Source organism: Lepus europaeus, chromosome 21 (assembly GCF_033115175.1).
Source record: "Lepus europaeus isolate LE1 chromosome 21, mLepTim1.pri, whole genome shotgun sequence".
Lineage (NCBI taxonomy): Eukaryota > Metazoa > Chordata > Mammalia > Lagomorpha > Leporidae > Lepus > Lepus europaeus.
Genome location: NC_084847.1, coordinates 22,577,498 through 22,597,679, shown reverse-complemented (window position 1 = coordinate 22,597,679; position 20,182 = coordinate 22,577,498). Strand labels below are relative to the sequence as shown.

Here is a 20,182-nt window from a genome sequence, read left to right as displayed (position 1 = left end):
CATGGGCTCTTCAGCCAGATCTGAATGCCTTGAGGGCTGATTCTGAGGCCAGAGTGTTGTTTAGGACATCTGCCATCCTATGAGTCTGCTGTGTATCCCACTTCCCATGTTGGATCTTTCTCTCCCTTTTTGATTCTATCAGTTAGTATTAGCAGATACTTGTCTTGTTTGTGTGATCTCTTTGACTCTTAGACCTATCAGAGCTATCAATTGTGAGCTGAAATTGATCACTTGGACTAGTGCGATGGCATTGGTACATGCCATCTTGATGGAATTGTGTTGGAATCTCCTGGCACATTTCTTTTTTTTTTTAAATAAAATATTCTTTATTTACACTTCTTGAAACCATGAGCAGATCCAAATACACAGTATCTTGCAACACATATTGCATCCTTTTTCCCTCAGAGATTGCTCTACTCTCAGTCCAATTTTCTTTCTTCTCTCCGCATCCCATTTATTATTCTTAACATATCTGTGCACTCATTCCAGCAAGAAAGATCCCCTCCTCTTTCAAAGCACTGAGTAGACAGGAATTATTATGGCAATTGTGGATTCTCTTTGGTGGAGAAGAGACTGTGAACACATCCACCATTTGCGGCCAGTCCGATTGAGCATGTTCCAAATTGTTCATCTCCTCCCTCTCTTTTTCCACTCTTAGATTTAACAGGGATCACTTTTCAGTTAAAATTTAAACACCTAAGAATAATTGTGTGTTAATTACTGAGTTCAACCAATAGTACTAGAACAACAACAACAACAACAAATACTAAAAAGGATAAAGTATTACATTGTACATCTAAAGTCAGGACAGGAGCTGATCAGTTCATTGTTGCTTATAGTGTCCATTTCACTTAACAGGTTTCCCCTTTGGCGCTCAGTTGTCACCGATCAGGGAAAACAAATGATATTTTTCTCTTTGGGACTGGCTTAATTCACTCAGCATGATGTTTTCCAGATTGCTCCATCTTGTTGCAAATGACTGGGTTTCGTTGTTTCTTACTGCTGTATAGTATTCTATGGAGTACCTGTCCCATAATTTCTTTATCCAGTCTACTGTTGATGGGCATTTGGGTTGGTTCCAGGTCTTAGCTATTGTGAATTGAGCTGCAATAAACATGAATGTGCAGATGGCTTTTTTATTTGCCAAATTAATTTCCTTTGGGTAAATTCCAAGGAGTGGGATGGCTGGGTTGTATGGTAGGGTTATGTTCAGGTTTCTGAGGAATCTCCAGACAGACTTCCATAGTGGCTTAACCAGTTTGCATTCCCACCAACAGTGGGTTAGTGTCCCTTTTTCCCCACATCCTCTCCAGCATCTGTTGTTGGTAGATTTCTGAATGTGAGCCATTCTCACCGGGGTGAGATGGAACCTCATTGTGGTTTTGATTTGCATTTCTCTGATTGCTAGTGATCTTGAACATTTTTTCATGTGTCTGTTGGCCATTTGGATTTCCTCTTCGAAAAATGTCTATTGAGGTCCTTGGCCCATCTCTTAAGTGGGTTGTTTGTTTTGTTGTTGTGGATTTTCTTGATTTCTTTGTAGATTCTGGTTATCAATCCTTTATCTGTAGTATAGTTTGCGAATATTTTTTCCCATTCTGTTGGTTGCCTCTTCACTTTCCTGACTGTTTCTTTTGAAGTACAGAAACTTCTCAATTTGATGCAATCCCAAATGTTAATTTTGGTTTTGACTGCCTGTGCTGTTGGAGTATTTTCCAGGAAGTCTTTGCCTGTGCCTATATCTTGCAGGGTTTCTCCAATGCTCTCTAATAATTTGATGGTTTCGGGTCGTAGATTTAAGTCTTTAATCCATGTTGAGTGAATTTTTGTGTAAGGTGATAGGTATGGGTCTTGCTTCAAGCTTCTGCATGTGGAAATCCAATTTTCCCAGCACCATTTATTGAATAGACTGTCCTTATTCCAGGGATTAGATTTGGATCTTTGGTCAAATATAAGTTGGCTGTAGATGTTTGGATTGATTTCTGGTGTTTCTATTCTGTTCCATTGGTCTATCCATCTGTTTCTGTACCAGTACCATGCTGTTTTGATAACAACTGCCCTGTAGTATGTCCTAAAATCAGGTATTGTGATGCCTCCGGCTTTGTTTTTGTTGTACAGGATTGCTTTGGCTATTCGAGGTCTTCTGTGTCTCCATATGAATTTCAGCATCATTTTTTCTAGATCTGAGAAGAAGGTCTTCGGGATCTTGATGGGTATTGCATTGAATGTATAAATTGCTTTTGGGAGAATAGACATTTTGATGATATTGATTCTTCCGATCCATGAGCATGGAAGATTTCTCCATTTTTTGGTATCCTCTTCTATTTCTTTCTGTAAGGTTTTGTAGTTTTCATCGTAGAGATCTTTAACGTCTTTGGTTAAGTTTATTCCAAGGTATTTGATTGTTTTTGTAGCTATTGTGAATGGGATTGATTTTAGAAGTTCTTCCTCAGCCGTGGCATTGCCTGTGTATACAAAGGCTGTTGATTTTTGTGCATTGATTTTATATCCTGCTACTTTGCCAAACTCTTCGATGAGTTCCAGCAGTCTCTTAGTAGAGTTCTTTGGGTCCCCTAAATAAAGAATCATATCATCTGCAAAGAGGGATAGTTTGAGTTCGTCCTTCCCGATTTGTATCCCTTTAATTTCTTTTTCTTGCCTAATAGCTCTGGCCAGAACTTCCAGAACTATATTGAATAGCAGTGGTGAGAGAGGGCATCCCTGTCTGGTACCAGATTTCAGTGGATATGCTTCCAACTTTTCCCCATTCAATAGGATGTTGGCCGTGGGTTTTTCATATATTGCTTTGATAGTATTAAGGAATGTTCCTTCCATACCCAGTTTGCTTAGAGTTTTCATCATGAAAGGGTGTTGTATTTTATCAAATGCTTTCTCTGCGTCTATTGAGAGAATCATATGGTTTTTCTTCTGCAGTCTGTTAATGTAGTGTATTACGTTGATTGTTTTGCGAATGTTGAACCATCCCTGCATACTGGGGATGAATCCCACTTGGTCTGGGTGGATGATCTTTCTGATGTGTTGTTGCATTCTATTGGCCAGAATTTTATTGAGGATTTTTGCATCTATGTTCATCAGGGATATTGGTCTATAATTCTCTTTCAATGTTGCGTCTCTTTCTGGCTTAGGAATTAAGGTGATGGTGGCTTCATAGAAAGAATTTGGGAGGATTCCCTCTTTTTCGATTGCTCTGAATAGTTTGAGAAGAATTGGAGTTAGTTCTTCTCTAAATGTCTGGTAGAACTCAGCAGTGAATCCATCTGGTCCTGGGCTTTTCTTTGTTGGGAGGGCCTTTATTACTGTTTCAATTTCTGTGTCAGTTATTGGTCTGTTTAGGTTTTCTATGTCTTCCTGGCTCAATTTAGGGAGGTTGTATGTGTCCAAGAATCTGTCCATTTCTGATAGATTTCCCTGTTTGCTGGCATACAAGTCCTTGTAGTAATTTCTGATGATTCTTTTTATTTCTGTGGTGTCTGTTGTTACGTTTCCCATTTCATCTCTGATCCTATTGATTTGGGTCTTTTCTCTTCTTTTTTTAGTTAGTTGGGCCAATGGGGTGTCAATTTTGTTTATTTTTTCAAAAAACCAGCTCCTCGTTTGGCTGATTTTTTGTAATGTTTTTTTGATTCAATCCTGTTGATTTCTTCTCTGATTTTAATTATTTCTCTTCTCCTACTGGGTTTGGGTTTGGTTTGCTGCAGATTTTCTAGATCCTTGAGATGACTTGAAAGCTCATCTATTTGGTGCCTTTCCAATTTCTTGATGTAGGCCCCTATTGATATAAACTTTCCTCTTAACACTGCTTTTGTTGTATCCCATAGGTTTTGGTATGTTGTGCTGTTATCCTCATTTACTTCCAGAAAATTTTTGATTTCTCTTTTAATTTCTTCTATGACCCATTGTTCATTCAGGAGCATGTTGTTCAATCTCCATGTGTTTTGCACGTGCTCTAGGGATTCCTGAGTTGCCAATTTCCAATTTCATTCCTTTGTGGTCTGAGAAGCTGCATGGTATGATTCTAATTCTTTTGAATTTGCTGAGACTTGCTTTATGGCCTAGTATGTGGTCAATCCTAGAGAGGGTTCCATGTACTGCTGAGAAGAATGTAAAGTCCTTAGATGTAGGATGAAATGTTCTGTAGATATCTGTTAGATCCATTTGGGCTATAGTGTCATTTAAATCTACTGTCTCCTTGTTGATCTTCTGTCCTGTTGATCTGTCTATCTCTGAGAGTGGAGTATTGAAGTCCCCCAGTACTATTGTATTGGGGTCTAAGTCTCCCTTTAAGTCCCTTAACAAGTCTTTTAAATAAGCTGGTGCCCTGTAATTAGGTGCATATACGTTGATAATCGTTATATCTTCCTGTTGAATGGATCCCTTAATCATTATATAGTGCCCCTCTTTGTCTCTCCTAACAGTTTTTGTGGTAAAGTTTATGTTGTCCGATATTAAGATGGCTACGCCTGCTCTCTTTTCATTTCTGTTGGCGTGGTATATCTTTTTCCAGCCTTTCACTCTCAGCTTGTATGGATCATTGTTGGATAGATGGGTTTCTTGTAAGCAGCAAAAGGATGGGTTTTGTTCCTTAACCCAATCAGCCAATCGGTGTCTTTTAACTGGACAGTTCAAGCCATTAACATTCAATGTGACTATTGAGAAGGAGTAACTTTGCCCTGCCATTTGCCAAAGATATTTTCTAGTATCTGGTTTGAGATTCCTGTGATCTTTTGCTGTGAGGTTTCCTTCCTTTACCTTCTTTCATATTGGTGACCGTGTTTCTGTGTTTCTGTATGTAACACATCTTTAAGCATCTTTTGCAGGGCTGGACGAGTGGCGACAAATTCTTTCAATTTCTGTTTGCTGTGAAAGGTCTTAATTTCACCTTCATTCACAAATGAGAGCTTTGCAGGATATAATATTCTGGGCTGGCAGTTTTTCTCTCTTAGTACCTGGGCTATATCTCGCCATTCTCTCCTGGCTTGTAGGGTTTCTGATGAGAAGTCAGCTGTAAGTCTAATTGGAGATCCTCTGAGAGTAATCTGGCGTTTCTCTCTTGCACATTTTAGGATCTTTTCTTTGTGTTTCACTGTGGTGAGTTTGATTACGACGTGTCGTGGTGTGGATCTCTTTTGATCATGTTTATTAGGTGTTCTCTGAGCTTCCTGTACTAGGATGTCTCTGTCCTTCTCCAAACTTGGGAAATTTTCTGCTAGTATCTCACTAAAAAGGCCTTCTAATCCTTTCTCCCTCTCCATGCCTTCAGGAACTCCTAGAACCCGAATGTTGGGTTTTTTAATAGTATCCTGTAGATTCCTGACAGTATTTTTTAGATTTCTGATTCTTCTTCTTTTCTTTGATTTGACTGTTTCCTTTCCTGTTCTCTGTCTTCTAATTCCGATATTCTCTCTTCTGCTTCGCCCATTCTGTTTTTAAGGCTCTCTAATGTGTTTGCCATTTGATCTATTGAGTTCTTCATTTCATTGTGGTTTTTTGTCACTATCGCAAATTCCTGTTCCACTAGTTTTTTCATTTCATTTTGATTCCTCCTTAATATTTCATTTTCACGGGAGAGATTTTCTACCTTGTCCATTAAGGATTTCTGTAGTTCAAGAATTTTTTTTTGAGAACTTCTTAATGTTCTTATCAATTTTTTGAAATCTGCTTCTTGCATTTCCTCTATTTCTTCATCTTCATAATCTTGCATTGGCGTGTCTTGTTCACTTGGGGGCATCATAGTGCCTTCCTTGTTCTTGGTACCTCCGCTTCTATGTTTCTTGCTTGGCATGTTAGAGATAATTTGTGGTGTTTTTGTTTTTGTTTTTTTCTCTCATTATACTATGCCTCTAAGTGAGCTGTCTGCTTTGTTGGAGCCTTAGGGGCTGTGATGGGTGTGGCCAGAGAGCTATGCTTGTTTCTTGAGCTTTAAGGCTGTGTAAAGAGTGACTCTCCCAGATTACTTGCTCCTTGCTGGCTCGCTCTCTCTCTCTCTCTCTCTCTCTTTTTTTTTTTTTTTTTGACTCAGTTGGGAGTGGAGTTGAGGGTAGTTGAAATCTGGCCTCTGTGAGTATTCGTTTGATCTACCCCTGGGACCATACACAGGGTTTATGCAGCCCTCAATGTGTTCTCCAGTTTCACTAAAGATACTGAGTTTGGCTGAGCTTTACATATGTAAAATCGCGGTGCTCTTTGTTTTGCTTGGTGAGTGAAGGGAGAGGCCTCTGTTCCCCCTCCCCCCAATGTCTCGGACTTCTCAGGTCTTTGTCTTACCCTCCTGGGTTCCCGCGCTGGCGAGATTCTATGGCTCTGGCTCCTCTCCCGCCACTGCCGCTCGGCTCGTCTCGGTTGGTTTTCCACGCGGTGGGTTCCCTGTAAGTCCTCTGTGTCTCATCCACAAGATCCGGAAGCGTTTCCTCTGCAGTTTTTTTCTTGAGTCTTTTCCTGAGGCTACAGTAATTCCACTTTTATGAAAGTTTATTTTCCCAAACTAAGGCACACGTCCTCACTATCCGCCATCTTGGCTCCGACCCCCGCTTCCACTTTAACTATTGATACAAACTTTTTTTTTTTTTTTTGCTTCTTGGGTTATTGAAATGTTGGATTACTATGATTGATTTTCAAATGTTAACAGCCTTGTCTACTTGGAATACATTTCACTTTATCATGGTATTTAATTATTTATATATGTCGTTGGGTTCACTTAGCTTATATTTTGTGGTGGATTTTTTTATTCTAATTTGAGGTGTTCCTTAATTTCTACTGTAAGCATTCAGTGGCTATGAATTTCCATCTCAGTGCTGCTTTGGCTGCATCTGCAAATCCTGGTAAGCTGTTCTTTCATTTTCATTCAGTTCTATGTATTTTGTTTCTTGTAAAACTCCCTCTTTGACTCTTGTATTATTTATAAGTATGCTGTTTGATTTCCATGTCTTTGAAGACTATTCAGTTGATTCTTGGCATTGATTCTAATTTGATCCCATGATGGACATAGAACATAGATGGCATGATTTCAGTTCTTTTAAATTTGCTATGGTTTGTGTAATGGTATAGGATATGTTCTATGTTTGTGAATATCTAATGAATGCTCTAAAAAAGTTTGTATCTATGTGCGTGTGTATATATATGTAATATATATATATATTAAATATATAAATGGTTGCTTTTCAGTCATAAATCTTATTACCCTCACATCAGGAAAAGCCAAAAGTTATGCCATGTTCTTGGAATTTTCTGACTGAATCACGATTTTGATGGGCTTGGAGCCTGTTCTTCCTGTTCAGAAGGATAGAGCATCCATGTCAACGTGAAATGTCACTCTGAAAGCTTGACGGAAGGCTGAAGTCATCTGAGGTCTGAGGCTCTTGCTTGTATTTCTTATGTTTTTATATTTGAGTGAGGGAAAGCCTTTAAAAGAAAAGTCTGGGTGCTGGGGAAATGGCCTCTGTCCTTCTCTCACCAGGGGTGCTGCAGCTACTTCCACCCAGCAGGCCTGCTTTTCCAGGGCTCCAGTGAGATAAGAAGTCATTGAGAGAGGGGGCAGTAAAGAGAAACAGAAGACAAATTTTAAGCCCAGATGTTGCCAGCTGGTTCCAGCAGGGCTAAAGGGTCACATGCTAGGGCAGGAATCCAGGAAGCAGAAGCACTGAGAATGTGAAAGGAGCAAAACGCTTTGCTTGCTCCTCCATTCGAGAAAGAACAAGTCAGTTCAGAAATCTGTGGCTGTCTTTCTGGAAGCTCACAGTCGGGGGAGGACGAGACAGCCTTGACAGCCTTTCCATTCCACTGTCTTCACACTCAAAAAGTGAAATTTGTCAGCGTGTGAGCCTTTTCCTGAAAAGTCTTCTGAAAACTTTAGCAGACGAATATGTTTTCTGAAGCTGTTACTATTTTTGAAAAATTATGAGTTGTGTTAGAAGGCTTTGCCCAAGTCCCAGGGTGGTGCTAAGGTATTGAATTCTACAAATTTGCTGTCTGCACAAGCAAGGCCAGCAGGGGTCAGAATAGCCCAGCTATTCCGCCTGGGGATCCTGCAAACACTGCCACCCTGGGGACCACCACCACACCCTTAGCTTCCTGCTCTCCTGGTTTCAGCCTAAAACAGGGTCGCTTTTTTTTTTTATCATTGGAAAAGTGTTAGTGGCCTCGTGAGAGGCCCATGAGGAGGGAGGTGGGTATTTATTGTTCCACCCTGGCCAGGGCAGGCACCTAACTGATGTGCGCAGAGACAGTGAGTCCCTGTCTCTTCCGCAGGTGCCCTCCCTCCTTTCAGTGTTTCCGATTCTGCCTTCCAGCCACGCTTTCTTTCTCCCTGACTTGTGATTTGTGTCTTGTATTTCTGCTGAATTGGGTACCACGGAGTAGGCTTTAGGTGGAGCTGTGATGGTGAGAGGGAAAGCAGTACCAGTTGAGCTGAGCAGCTGGATTTTCTGGTTAGTGGATGGGCCTGGGGATGCCTGCCAGTAGTTGCACACTGCCTGGCCTTGTGAGTGTGCAGCCACCTCTCCTTTCCCCTTCACACCAGCCCTGTCTGACCCTAAGACCTCAGCCTGCCCATGAACATTTCCTCTTTGAGCTGCTCCCCTGACCCCATGCATCTGTACAGGGCTGTGTAGGTGTCAAGGCAGGCTGCAGAGCAACCAGCATCTGTGGGAATGCAGCCCTCGTCATATTCTCCCCAGTGCCACCTTATCCCTTCTGGCCAGCACACGGGGCAGACCAGCCACAACAGACCATGGCAGGGGCAGTGCAGAACCCTGAGCCAGGTGAGCTGGAGGATGAGGTTCTCTCCAGCTGTAGGGGACTCATTCCCTGTCTTGCTGTCCCTGTGTTGAGACAGGAAAGCCTCACACTGCAGGTTGTTGCACTGAATTGAGCTGGGGGTCAGGGCTTGGACCTGGGTGTCTTTACCCTCCAGAGGCAATTTCTAGTCTGAGGACAGGCTTCTGCTTGATAATGTGAGCAGCTCATGTTTGGTGAATGTCGGACCCTCGCCAGCAAGGGTCCAACGCAATCATGACACGGTCACTGTTTCTCGGTTCTCAAGGAACTTTTACTTGTGGGGGCAGAAGAAAAGAGTGGGGGGGGGGAGAAGAAAAGAGGAGGAGGAGCTCCAAACCCCATTCCCAATGTCCCTTTATACCCCAAGTCCCGTGGAGCAAACGCTGCACAGCCAATAGCGGCTCTCTTCACGTGCAGTTCACACTGGTATCGTCCAATCAGATGAAAGGGCGTGTATAGTCTCAGGTCGAAAGTTCATCTGTTTCACTGGGTTCCTCCTAGTTGTTTATGCAGAGTCCGTCCTGCCTCAACTTCATCTGTTTCACCGGGTTCCTCCTAGTTGTTTATGCAGAGTCCATTCTGTTTCATCTGTTTCACCTGGCTGTTTTTGTGGGCCTTGTGGTCGACCGATTGCTGCAAGCTATGCAGATGAGGAGGTTCTCACAGGTGGCCAGCCTGCGGTTCCCCACAGGTGAACATTTTCATAACACCAGGGCAGGCTGATTTGCATTTTATTGAATTTTATCCTCACAATTACCTTGCCGAGTTATTTTTATGTTTCCCATTTCACAGGTGAGGAAACTGAGGCTTGGGGCATTTCATTGGAAAGCTGATCTCAGAGCAGGCAGCTCTTGAGCCCAGCCCTGACTCCGGTGTTAACTTCGACTGCTGCAGCCTCCCAGGCCAGCAGAGGGCTGTGCTGCAAAGAAGCTCCTGGAAACTCCAGGCAAAGGAAGCCCCTGTTGCTGGAACTTGAGAATGTTCTTTCTCAAGCCCTGTCCCAGAATCCCTTGGGAGGGAGAGGGGTGGTGACAGGTGGTATCTCATAGGTAGCTCCCCTACCCTGGCTTTTCTCAGAGCCCCTCCCAGGCCAGACCCAGGGCTGCAGACAGCTGTCCAGAGGGGCTCTGTGGAGCAGTTGCCTTCAGGATCCAGCTGGCCTGACTGCTCCACTTACATTAGATCAAGGACAAAGAAGGAACTGTGTATGAATCCCCGGCTTCTGCTTCAGCTTCAGCGGCTTCAGCTCTCTGTGTGGCTGGGATGCAGCCAGGCAAAATGATTTATGTGATGACAGCTGGGACGCCTTGAATTTTCTCATCCCTCCTGCATTTCTTCTGATGTTCCCTGCACATTTCAACTGGCCCTGGCTCTCCACTCCTGTGCGTAGTTAGACCCTTCCATGCAAATCAGATCAAAAGAGAGTTGGGCTATCGTGTTAACAGATGCTTTTATTTTTAATTGGTAGAATCAGGGACAGTGGGTCATCTGAGCTTCACAGAGATCCTGGACATATCTCAAGGTCAGCTGGCAGGACCCCCTGGAGAAAAAATGGCATCATTACAGGTGAGTGCTCCTGTTCTTTGAAAAAGAAAAAAAAAAGTTTATTCTGACAAATACTGATTGCAAGGAAACTGCTCCCAGTGGGCCTTCTTGAGGGTAACCAGAAAGTCTTCCTGGCCATGTGGCGGGAAGCCAGAGAGCCAGAGAGCCAGCCCGGATTATGGGCACATTGCCCCGTGGGCGCCAACCTCTGTGTTTGGAGGTTAACTCTCCTTGTGCTGTCTTCCCAAGCCTTGGAAGTCTCTGACCAGTGGTAGTCAGTCATTTACTGATGTGCTCACTCACATGAATTTACTTCACTCAACTCCCAGAGCAGCGTGCTAAGTAAGTCTAGGTGCTGTGACCCTCGTACAGATGAGGACAGGAGGCCTTTCCCTCCCTCACTCCGCAGATGTGCACTGGAAGCCTACTGTCTGAGTGTGCAGCAAAGGCAGGGCAAAGAGAGGGCTCCTGACTGTCCCCACCAAGCCTCCCCATAGGACCCTCAGGACAAGAGACAGTGAGCAGCCTGGGTGGAGGTGCGGAGCTGAGCACGGGGAGGGTGGGCACCAGCTGCCCTTTCACAGCAACCTCACCTCTCCTGGTTCCAGAACCCCTGGGGGAAACAGCCCACCGCTCACGGGGTTTCCAGTGATTTCATTTTATGACAAAGGTTTCTGGAAAAGCTTTCAGGTTAAAGCTCATTTTCAGTCCTAGTGTTGTGGGCCAGGCTGGGCCTGAATTCCTGTGCCAGGTCTTGCCCCTTACTTAGAGAAACATTCTAAGTACAGGCACACACACAGTGTACCAGGTGATCAGGTTTATTCAGAAGGTGAGGAAAACACACACACCTTTGGGCATTACTCAGCAAGAGTGAGCCAGGAAGGGAAAAGAGGGAGAATTCCATGCCCTACTTGCTCTGGGTCCACATGGAGGGAGGGAGGGAGGGAGAGAGAGAGAATGAGAGAACTCTTCCCTTTACTGAGCTTACAAGCTTAGAAAGGGGAGTGGTTACATGGTACTATCCCCAGGTCCCAGGCAGGGGGAAGCACATCCTAGGGAAAGGGTCATCTGATTGACAGGTGGGTGGATAGGATAACATGGGGCAGGGAAGGTATGGCCTCTAGCTCTGATCCTAATCTAGCTACCTGCCTTATCCCATATCATTAGTGGAAGATAAAAACTTGTGGTTTGATAAAACCAGCAGAGTTCTGAGCCTTGGGTGAAGTTGGGGAGGTCCTTCTTCCTCTGGGTCAGGTGGGAGCATTAACTTATCTCTCAGGCCTCCAACTCAGTCCCTCCTGCGATAGTCAGGATGATGAGCTGAGGCAGACTGTGCTAGGTGGCCTGCCACTGCCTGGCCAGGAGCAGCACAGCCACCGACAGCATCCCTCTCCTTTCAGTAACCATTACTCAGCATTCTGACCATGTGGCCCCCACGCACGGGGTGCTTATCTGTGCTCCCTAGGTACTCACATGTGGTGCAGCACAGCTGACCTCTGGCTCCTGTCTGTTTGCTTCAGAGCTGGGCTCAGGTCCTGGGCTGTTCTGTCTTCTGAGTGAGTTGCTGCTCTTCATGCCAGTGAGTCTGTTTTGAGTTCGAGTTACCTGGCTGCACAGCAGCAGCAAACAAATGCAGGGAAGAAGTGCAAAGTGTTCCTGCTTAGACCCCTTGGGAACCAGTCCTGGGACTGAATTAGAGGCGTTCTGAGCATGAATTTCAGAAGCAGGGCTGTGTGAGCAAGAGAAGCAGATAATCCATCTCGCCGCAGTTGCCTCTTCTGGCTCAGCCTGCCATGGTTTAGAAATCTGGGAGACAGGCAGGTTGGCAGAGGTCTTCCATGCTCACAGACACACACAGCTGGGCCCTGCCGCCCTTTCTGAGCACACCACATGCTTCATCCTTGTTTTAAAGCTCAGAGAAAGCTGCAGGCATAATCTTTTGAGTGGTGCCAATGTTTTCTGGGTAAGTGGTGGTTGCCAATTCTTCCAATTTATGATATCCTTTTTGTACTCACCAATAAGGCTTAATGAACTCATTCCACTGTATTTAAACGAATACCTGCAGTCACAAACAACAGTCTATTGTCTACTGTGGAACTTGACCTTAGAAGCTTTGGCTTTTCAGGTAGGTTCAGTCACCAGTGTCTCCCTCCCCACTGAGGCCAGGGTTGGAGGTGACGGTGCCTCCATGGGCAGCAGAAGTCTGGGCCAGCTCTTCAGATGAATGCTCTGTTCCCAAGGTGGCCGCATTGACCCATCTCACCTTGGCTGGCCTGTGCTTTTCTGTCCTTGCCAACACCCTAAGGTGTGCCTTGTGTATCCAAGAGCTTGATAGATACCTGTGCCCCTGTCTCTGGGAGGGGAAGGCCCCACCAGAGCTGAAACAGGACAATTGTCATTTCAGTAGCCAGACACCACACAGTCACCTCTGACCCCTGACCTGGGTACAGCCCCACTGGCACCTGATGCACTGCCTCTCTTCCCTGCCACCCCCCAGCCCCAACACACTGTATCCAGGGAGCTTGCTGGCAGCACCACGGAGGTCTGTCTGGTGCAGAAAGCAGAAAATAGCTCGTCATGTACAACCAAAGAAAAGCCATGCATGTGGACAAACAGGACATCCAAAAGCCAGTTTCAGGCACCCAGTAATGCCCTTTGCTGCTATTGCAGGCAGGTGCTGGGAGCACATAAGCACCCAAGAGGGTAGTCCTCTGCTCTGGACCCCTCAGCAGCTGGGCATCCTGTTGGAAGGGAAGGTTTATCAGCCAGGGTTCTCAGCAAACAGCCCCCTTGCCTTGGTTTTGATTTAGGGCCCGAAGCAAGAGGGTGGTACTGAGCGGGAGGCTGCCTCACACCCACGGGGGAAATTGCCCATTGTGCTCCCACTGTAAATTTAAGTATCTTCCAATCTCTTTCCATAAACTCTGACACATGAGGGCCAGGATGCAGACAGATAGTTTGTGATGTACTGCTCTCTTGTGGAGAATTTACTTCAGATCAACAGAAAATTATTTCTGAAGCCCCTCTGGTTGTTAGTGCCCCGGCCCGCGGGGTAATCAACTAGGACACGAGGAGGGCAGACCTGAATGGAGAGACAAACCAGACACGAGAAGGGAGACCAAGACAGTATTCTGATCAAGGTCTCACTTTATTGGAGAAGGAGGCAGCTTATATAATACAAGGCAAGGATTGTAACAGTCAAGGGTAAGCAGGTGTCATCTCACAACATAGTTCAAAGGAATAATTTCACAGGAATCAGTATCAATTTGACAAAGGGAGTTACAGCGAGGTCTCACAGCTACCAGACATGCTTATCAAGGTACAAGAAAGAGAGCACTGAAGCCAGATGGCCAGGCGCTAACCATATCAGTGAGCTGTACACATGGAATTTTCTAGTGACTCCTCCTTACAGGAACACAGTTGAAGGTTAGTCTAAACAAAGGCCTACACAGGGAACCCAGCACAGTGGCTCCCAACAGTTAGTTTCAGTTAGGCAGCCACTCGGAGAAAGTAAAACACCAAGCTGAAGGTGCCCCTGGGCCCTGGCTCCAGGCTCCCAACCCTCTCCTCTCATTCGCTGGAGCCAGGTGAAACACTCTCTGGCCAGGGCCTCTGGAGCTCACCAGGCCCAGTCCACAAAAGCGGTGTGTAAATTGGAGGGCATCTTTCCTGGCCACAAATCACCACTCTGCCATCTGTGGCTCATGCGCAGCCCATGCCATCTGTTACCCGGGCCGTGCCAGTGCTCACTTTCTGTTGCTGTTTTTCTCGTTCCTCCTGAGCAGCTTGGGCTCTCGAGTTGTCCCTTGGGTTTTTGTTTGTATCCATAAAAACTTGAGCAGGCTGTGTTATCAGTGTTGATGCTCGTAAATCCTAGCAATGCTGCACCTATGAAGACCCTGGAATCGCTGTGTTTCTGCTCCAAGTTGACATGGTGAACAAGATGCTGCCTTTTAGTAAATGTTGATGAAGAGCAGGTTTTAAACAACATTTTCTGGAAGGCAAGATGGAAGTGCTTAACAGAGCTGCTTCCTCCTGTGCATTCTGAGGTCATGCCAAGTACCAAATGGCTGGGAGATTTTCCAGCAAATCCTTCCAGTGTCGGTGGTTTTCAGTTTCCTGCAGACCCCAGGGAAGGGAGAGGGGGCGCTGTGGGAGGCAGGAGGAGGAACCTGGCTGTGAAGCAGGGCTGTTGGTTTCTAGCCTTGGGTTCTTCCTTTGTAGAATGGGGATAACAGTGGGCCCAAGCCCCAAGGTGTGTGGTGAATTTCAAATGAGCTAATATCTGTGAAGTGCTTAGAACACAGCCAGGGGTGTTAGTGCTCATTGCCCGAAGGTTTTGCTTTTGTTTCCTATTATGCAGTTGTCCCCCCTCCCCTTCTGATGCAGCCAGAAAGACAGGGTTGCCAGAAAGCACTGTGGTTTCAGGACTGACCCCTTGAGAGGGAGCAGCTCAGTGTTGGCTGGGCAGGAGAGGGGAACAAGGTGCTGAGATCCAGCACTGGGGCAAGTGGGAGGAGGTGGCCATGAGTGGTTGGCCCAGCTAGCCTGCCTGCTCCAACACTGTGAGGAGGCAAAGGACTGAAGGACCCTTATGGGGGAGAGGGACAAGAAACTAGGCCTGGGCAAATATCAGGGGCTTCTTAAGAGGTTAGATGTTCCCCAGAGTCTAGCGGGCAGGACGTTCTCTGGGAAGGAAAAGTCAATCCCTTTCAGAGAACCTCTAGGCACGCCCAGAGCAGAACTGCCCCTCCCCTCCAGGAAACCTCTGGGCGCGCCCCAGAGCAGAGCTGCCCCTCCCTTCGGAGGGTCTCTAGGCGCACACTTATGATGTCACTGCGACCGGCCAATCCTGTAACACCTTAGCACTCTCCCTCAGCATTCTCTGGTATGCTAATTGTCCCTCCGAACCAACCAATCCCGTGCCACCTCTGCATTTTATACCAGCACTCTCCACCAGCATTCTTCGCCAGCATTCTCCCATATGCTAACGGTCCCTCTGAACTGACCAATCCTATGCATGCGTTAGGAATATGCTAATTCGTTGCCTATATAACCTGTGTAAAACTGCCGCTCAGGGCTCCTCACTGCCTGAGGTGGGGGGCCCGTTTGCGCAAACGTACAATAAATACCTCATGCTTTTTGCATCAGCTGGTTTGGAGTCTGGATTTTTGGGCGTCCTCTCGAGCAAGTGGGCATCTCTTCTACTGAGAGGTCCAACAGGACTAGGCCCAAGAGGAGGTTGGTCCAGTGGTCCCCTTGGGCTGGGGTAAATGCTCAGATGTCAGCAGAGCTGCAGGCAGCTCTTGGCTCCGAGGCACTGAGCAGTGGGCTGTGGGCCAGCCCCTGGCCGCTTTGTCCTTTGCTGTTCTCATCTGCACCATCGCAGCCTGCAGACACTGCTGCCTGTGCTGGACGTTGCCGGGCTCCATGAAGGCTGTGGGGACAGCAAGTGGGCAGTGGGTCTTTTTTTTTTATATTAAAGTCCCCAAATGCTTTCCTGTACATTCTTGTTTTCCTGCAAGTGCACCTTTCCAGTATATTTATTGCTTTCATCAGAATGAGAAGGAAGCTTAAGACACGTGCTGGTGCCTCAGTGTTGCCGAGTTTATTGCCTGAAAAGAAGGCAACGCAAGTGTGCTTAGCGATTTTCCTCTGCTGTGAGTCTGTAAGCGTTTTCCATCTCAAGCCCCTTCCATTTCAAGCCCCTTTTAAGCACTCCCTAATCACATACTCTCCTCCGAGGGGCTTGATTCTGGAGCTAGTTGGATCTTTCTTCCCTAAGCTCTGAATCACCATGGAATGCAAGGTGGAATAAACTGTGATCAGGAGGCCCCAGTGAACGGACTAAATAGGAAATTAAATTTTCCAAGGAAAACAAGGCATTCAAAAATGGGAGAAGCAGAGCTGGAAGCAAATCTCGTGCACTCGGGTGAAACAAAACTTTCGCAGGCACAGTGCTTGGCAGAATGGACAGGTGCAGTCATTGCACAGGGCCAGCATCAGAGCATTTCTACAGGTTAGATGCAAGCCAAGGGCAAGCACTGGTGGGGGGCTCTGTTTACTGACAGCATCAGCTTGTGAAAACAGAGATACTAAACACCTCCATAATGTGACAGGAGAATGTTAAGTAGAACTCAGCCGGCTGGTGACCATTCTTCCATCTGTGCAGCAGGTACTGAGGATACCAAAATATAAGCCAGGCCCCTATCCCCTTGAAGCTTGCTGCCTGGGGGGCAGACGGGCCATTTGGTCTGAGAAGGGGTGTGGTTTCAATATCTGTGGGAGGCAGAGGGAGGGGCCTTGACCAGGGCTCTTGGTTCTGTCGCATCTCCAGTAGACCTCTCTGAGCTCCCTGTCATTCCAAACCTGCAGAGACATGGACTTGGTGTTGGGCCTCAGCCCTGGCCTTCGGGAGGCCCTGGCTCCACTCTCGCCTTTTCTTTACCACGCTACCAGGTTTTCTGGGAGGTGTGTGGGAAGAACGCCTCATGTCTCATGCACAGACTGAACAGCAGCACACATGAATACAAGATCCAAGGACGGTTGTCTCCGACAACCTACACTATCGACCTAGCAGCTGTCACCGCTGTGGGGGCCAGCCTGACCACCTCATCCACCGTTTCCTCTAGAGTGCCCCAGGTCAGTACATGTGTGGATTTTCTGCTTCCTCTTAGAAATTTCTGCCACATGAGGGGGCCTGTTTGTGCAGAAGCCACTGAGGGCCTTGAAAGGGATGGGTGAGGGTGACCACGGACTCAAGGTCATCCTGGCATCCAGGGCCTTTGACGTGGCTTTGTCTCCCTTCTGCAAGCATGCGGGGCAGTTGGAGTGTGCAGGAGGGGGAGGAGACTCGGGTCCCAGAGTGTCAGCACCCTCTCAGGAGCCAGCACTGAGGGCCCCACCCTCAACGAACGGAGAAAAAGCCTTATTTGTGAGCAAGAGGGAAATGGGGAGAATTTCTATTACAAATCTGAAGAAGATAAAATGGTGCCCCCTTCACAGAACGATAGCAAGTTAAGAATCCAGAGAGCTGAGAAATAGAAGGAAGAGAGTCACTTGTCCTGTAGTTTAAATACTTTCTACTTCAGATGACCCTTGAGATCTGAGAGGCCCTGGTGGAGCCAATACAGAATTGATCACCGGCATGCTTTTCCTGTTCCTGTGCAAGGCCTGGCTTAAGTACCTGAGCATTGGTGAGCCAGGGACTCCTCAGAGGTAGCACATCCAGCAGGCTGCACTAGCATTGCAATGTGTCCTGTCTCCATTTCACCCTGTTATCTTTCTCCAGAGCCTTTTTTCATTACACAGTGCTACAGAAGCTCTCATCCAAACCTACAGTGTCACACTTGAAGGTGGGACAGGTTCTTTGTGGAGTGGAGCAGTCTTCCCCAGGGTTCCCTCTCTGAGAGCCATGCGGTCCAGGTGATGGGAGCCTCGTTCTCACCCCACCTCCACCTGATTGTGTTGCAAGAGCAACTGAATACAGGCAGAATGGGAAGGCTTCCACACTGTCACCTGAATTTGGTTGTCTCTGAAACCAGACCCAGGAAGCCTAAGGCTCAGGACCTGACACCACCTGTGCCTGTGCTGGGAGCAGCGCACAGGCTTGTGTTCTGCTCACAGCACACCCCCTCTCTGCTCTCCAGTGCATCCTGGGAGCTACAAAAGGGAGTGCAGACCTTCAGTTTTCAGTGGTGTCTCAGGGGCTGGGAAGAATTAGGCTCACTCATCCAACCAGTACCTATTAATTACCTGCTGTGTACAGAGAGGAATCAGATGTGTGTCTGCCAGTGCCCCTATCAGGTGGCACAGAGCCTCACAATGACACTGTTAATATAAACATCAGGCCGTGATGATGTCCTGGGCAGAGCTGTGCTGCTTCTGACTGTCATGGTTTTGAAAACAAATCCTTCTCTGGCACAGAATCATCCTGACACTGTGCCTTCTCCCAAGCCATATCTGAATCTAAACCTCCTCCTTTTCTTTCTCCCTCATCCCTAGACCTCCCCAGGGCTCCATCCAGTTTAGTCATTTCCAGCATCAATCCTCGCTCAGCCACTCTTCAGTTCCGACCATGCTACGATGGGAAGACATCCATCTGCAGTGGATTGTGGAGGGGGCAGGTACGTGTATTCTTTATCAAGCTGGCATTGGAATCTCAACCAACACCTTCCTCTTCCTCTCTCACATCTCCACAATCCTGCTGGATAGGCGGCCAAAGCCCACTGACCTGACCAGCTGTCACCTGGCCTTTGTCCACATTGCTTTGCTCACTACTATGCTGTTTTTGCACTCTCCAGGCCTGTTTGAGTCATTGAATGTATGGACTGAATTCAAGTGTAAGGCTTTGTTCGACGTAAACAGGATGATGAGGGGCCTCTCCATCTGCACCACCTGCCTCCTGAGCATCATCTAGGCCATCACCATCAGTCCTAGCACCTCCTGGTCAGCACAGTTTAAGTATAAATACATGCATTTCATCTTCTACTTATTCTTTTTCATATGGTTAATCTGTTTGTGTTTCAGTACTAGCACACTCTTCCACACAATGGCATCTTCCAATGTGACCCAGACCAATCTGATGGCTATCACTAAATACTGGTCATGTACTGGGTGGACTTTATCATCTTATCCACCTCCCTCATAATGTGGACATGTGATTCAGTCATCGTGGTGTTCAGTGTGTTGTGTTCCATGTCTATGCCACTATGAGTACAGAACAGCTTATCAGTTCCGATAAGAGAATATTCATTGTTTTGCACAATATATCATGGAAAAGCTTTTTGTTTTAATAAGTTGATGACAGAAATGTTTGTCTTTTAGTGGCATATTGTTCAGTAATTAAAGTACCACTTGGGAAGCCCACATCCCATATTAGAGTGCCCAGGTGCAAATTTTGCCTCTGTTTCTGATCCAGGTTAGTGTTAGTGCACACTGTGATTGGCAGCTCATGTACTTGTTTTTTTTTTAAACTTTTATTTAATAAATATAAATTTTCAAAGTACAGCTTTTGGGTTACAGTGGCTTCCCCCCCCCCCCCCATAACTTCCCTGCCACCGGCAACCCTCCCATCTCCCACTCCCTCTCCCATTCCATTCACATTGATTCATTTTCAATTATCTTTATATACAGAAGATCAATTTAGTATATATTAAGTAAAGATTTAAACAGTGCACCCACACAGAAACACAAAGTGTGAAGTACTCTTTGAGTACTAGTTATGCCATTAATTCACATAGTATAACACATTAAAGACAGAGTAAGTGCACAGTGACTCCTGTTGTTGACTTAACAATTGACACTCTTGTTTATGGCATCAGTGATCACCTTAGGCTCTTGTCATGAGCTTCTAAGGCAATGGAAGCCTTTTGAGTTCACCAACTCCAATCTTATTTAGACAAGGTCATAGTCAAAGTGGAAGTTCTCCCCTGCCTTCAGAGAAAGGCACCTCCTTCTTTAATGGCCTGTTCTTTCCACTGGGATCTCACTCACAGAGAACTTTCATTTAGGTCCTTTTTTTTTTCCCAGAGTGTCTTGGCTTTCCATGCCTACAATATTCTCATGGGCTTTTCAGCCAGTTCTGAATTCCTTAAGGGCTGATTCTGAGGCCCGAGTGCTGTTTAGGACATCTGCCATTCTATGAGTCTGCTGTGTATCCCACTTCCCATGTTGATTCGTTCTCTCCCTTTTTGATTCTACCAGTTAGTATTAGTAGACATTAGTCTTGTTTGTGTGATACCTTTGACTCTTAGTCCTATCATTATGATCAATTGTGAACAGAAACTGATCACTTTGGCTAGTTAGATGGCATTGGTACCTGCCGCCTTGATGGGATTGAATT

General features: G+C 46.2%; 1 protein-coding gene across 1 annotated transcript in view; it reads left to right on the top strand.

Annotated features, from left to right (window-relative positions):
* Positions 1-18,757, top strand: part of LOC133750455 (uncharacterized) — a 42,179-nt gene extending 23,422 nt beyond the window's left edge. Inside the window, 5 exon segments of the mRNA XM_062180060.1 lie at positions 10,262-10,359; positions 16,798-16,980; positions 17,051-17,205; positions 18,343-18,464; positions 18,642-18,757. Of these exon segments, the coding sequence (XP_062036044.1) occupies positions 10,262-10,359; positions 16,798-16,980; positions 17,051-17,205; positions 18,343-18,464; positions 18,642-18,757 (674 nt within the window).
* The last annotated feature ends 1,425 nt before the right edge of the window (positions 18,758-20,182 follow it).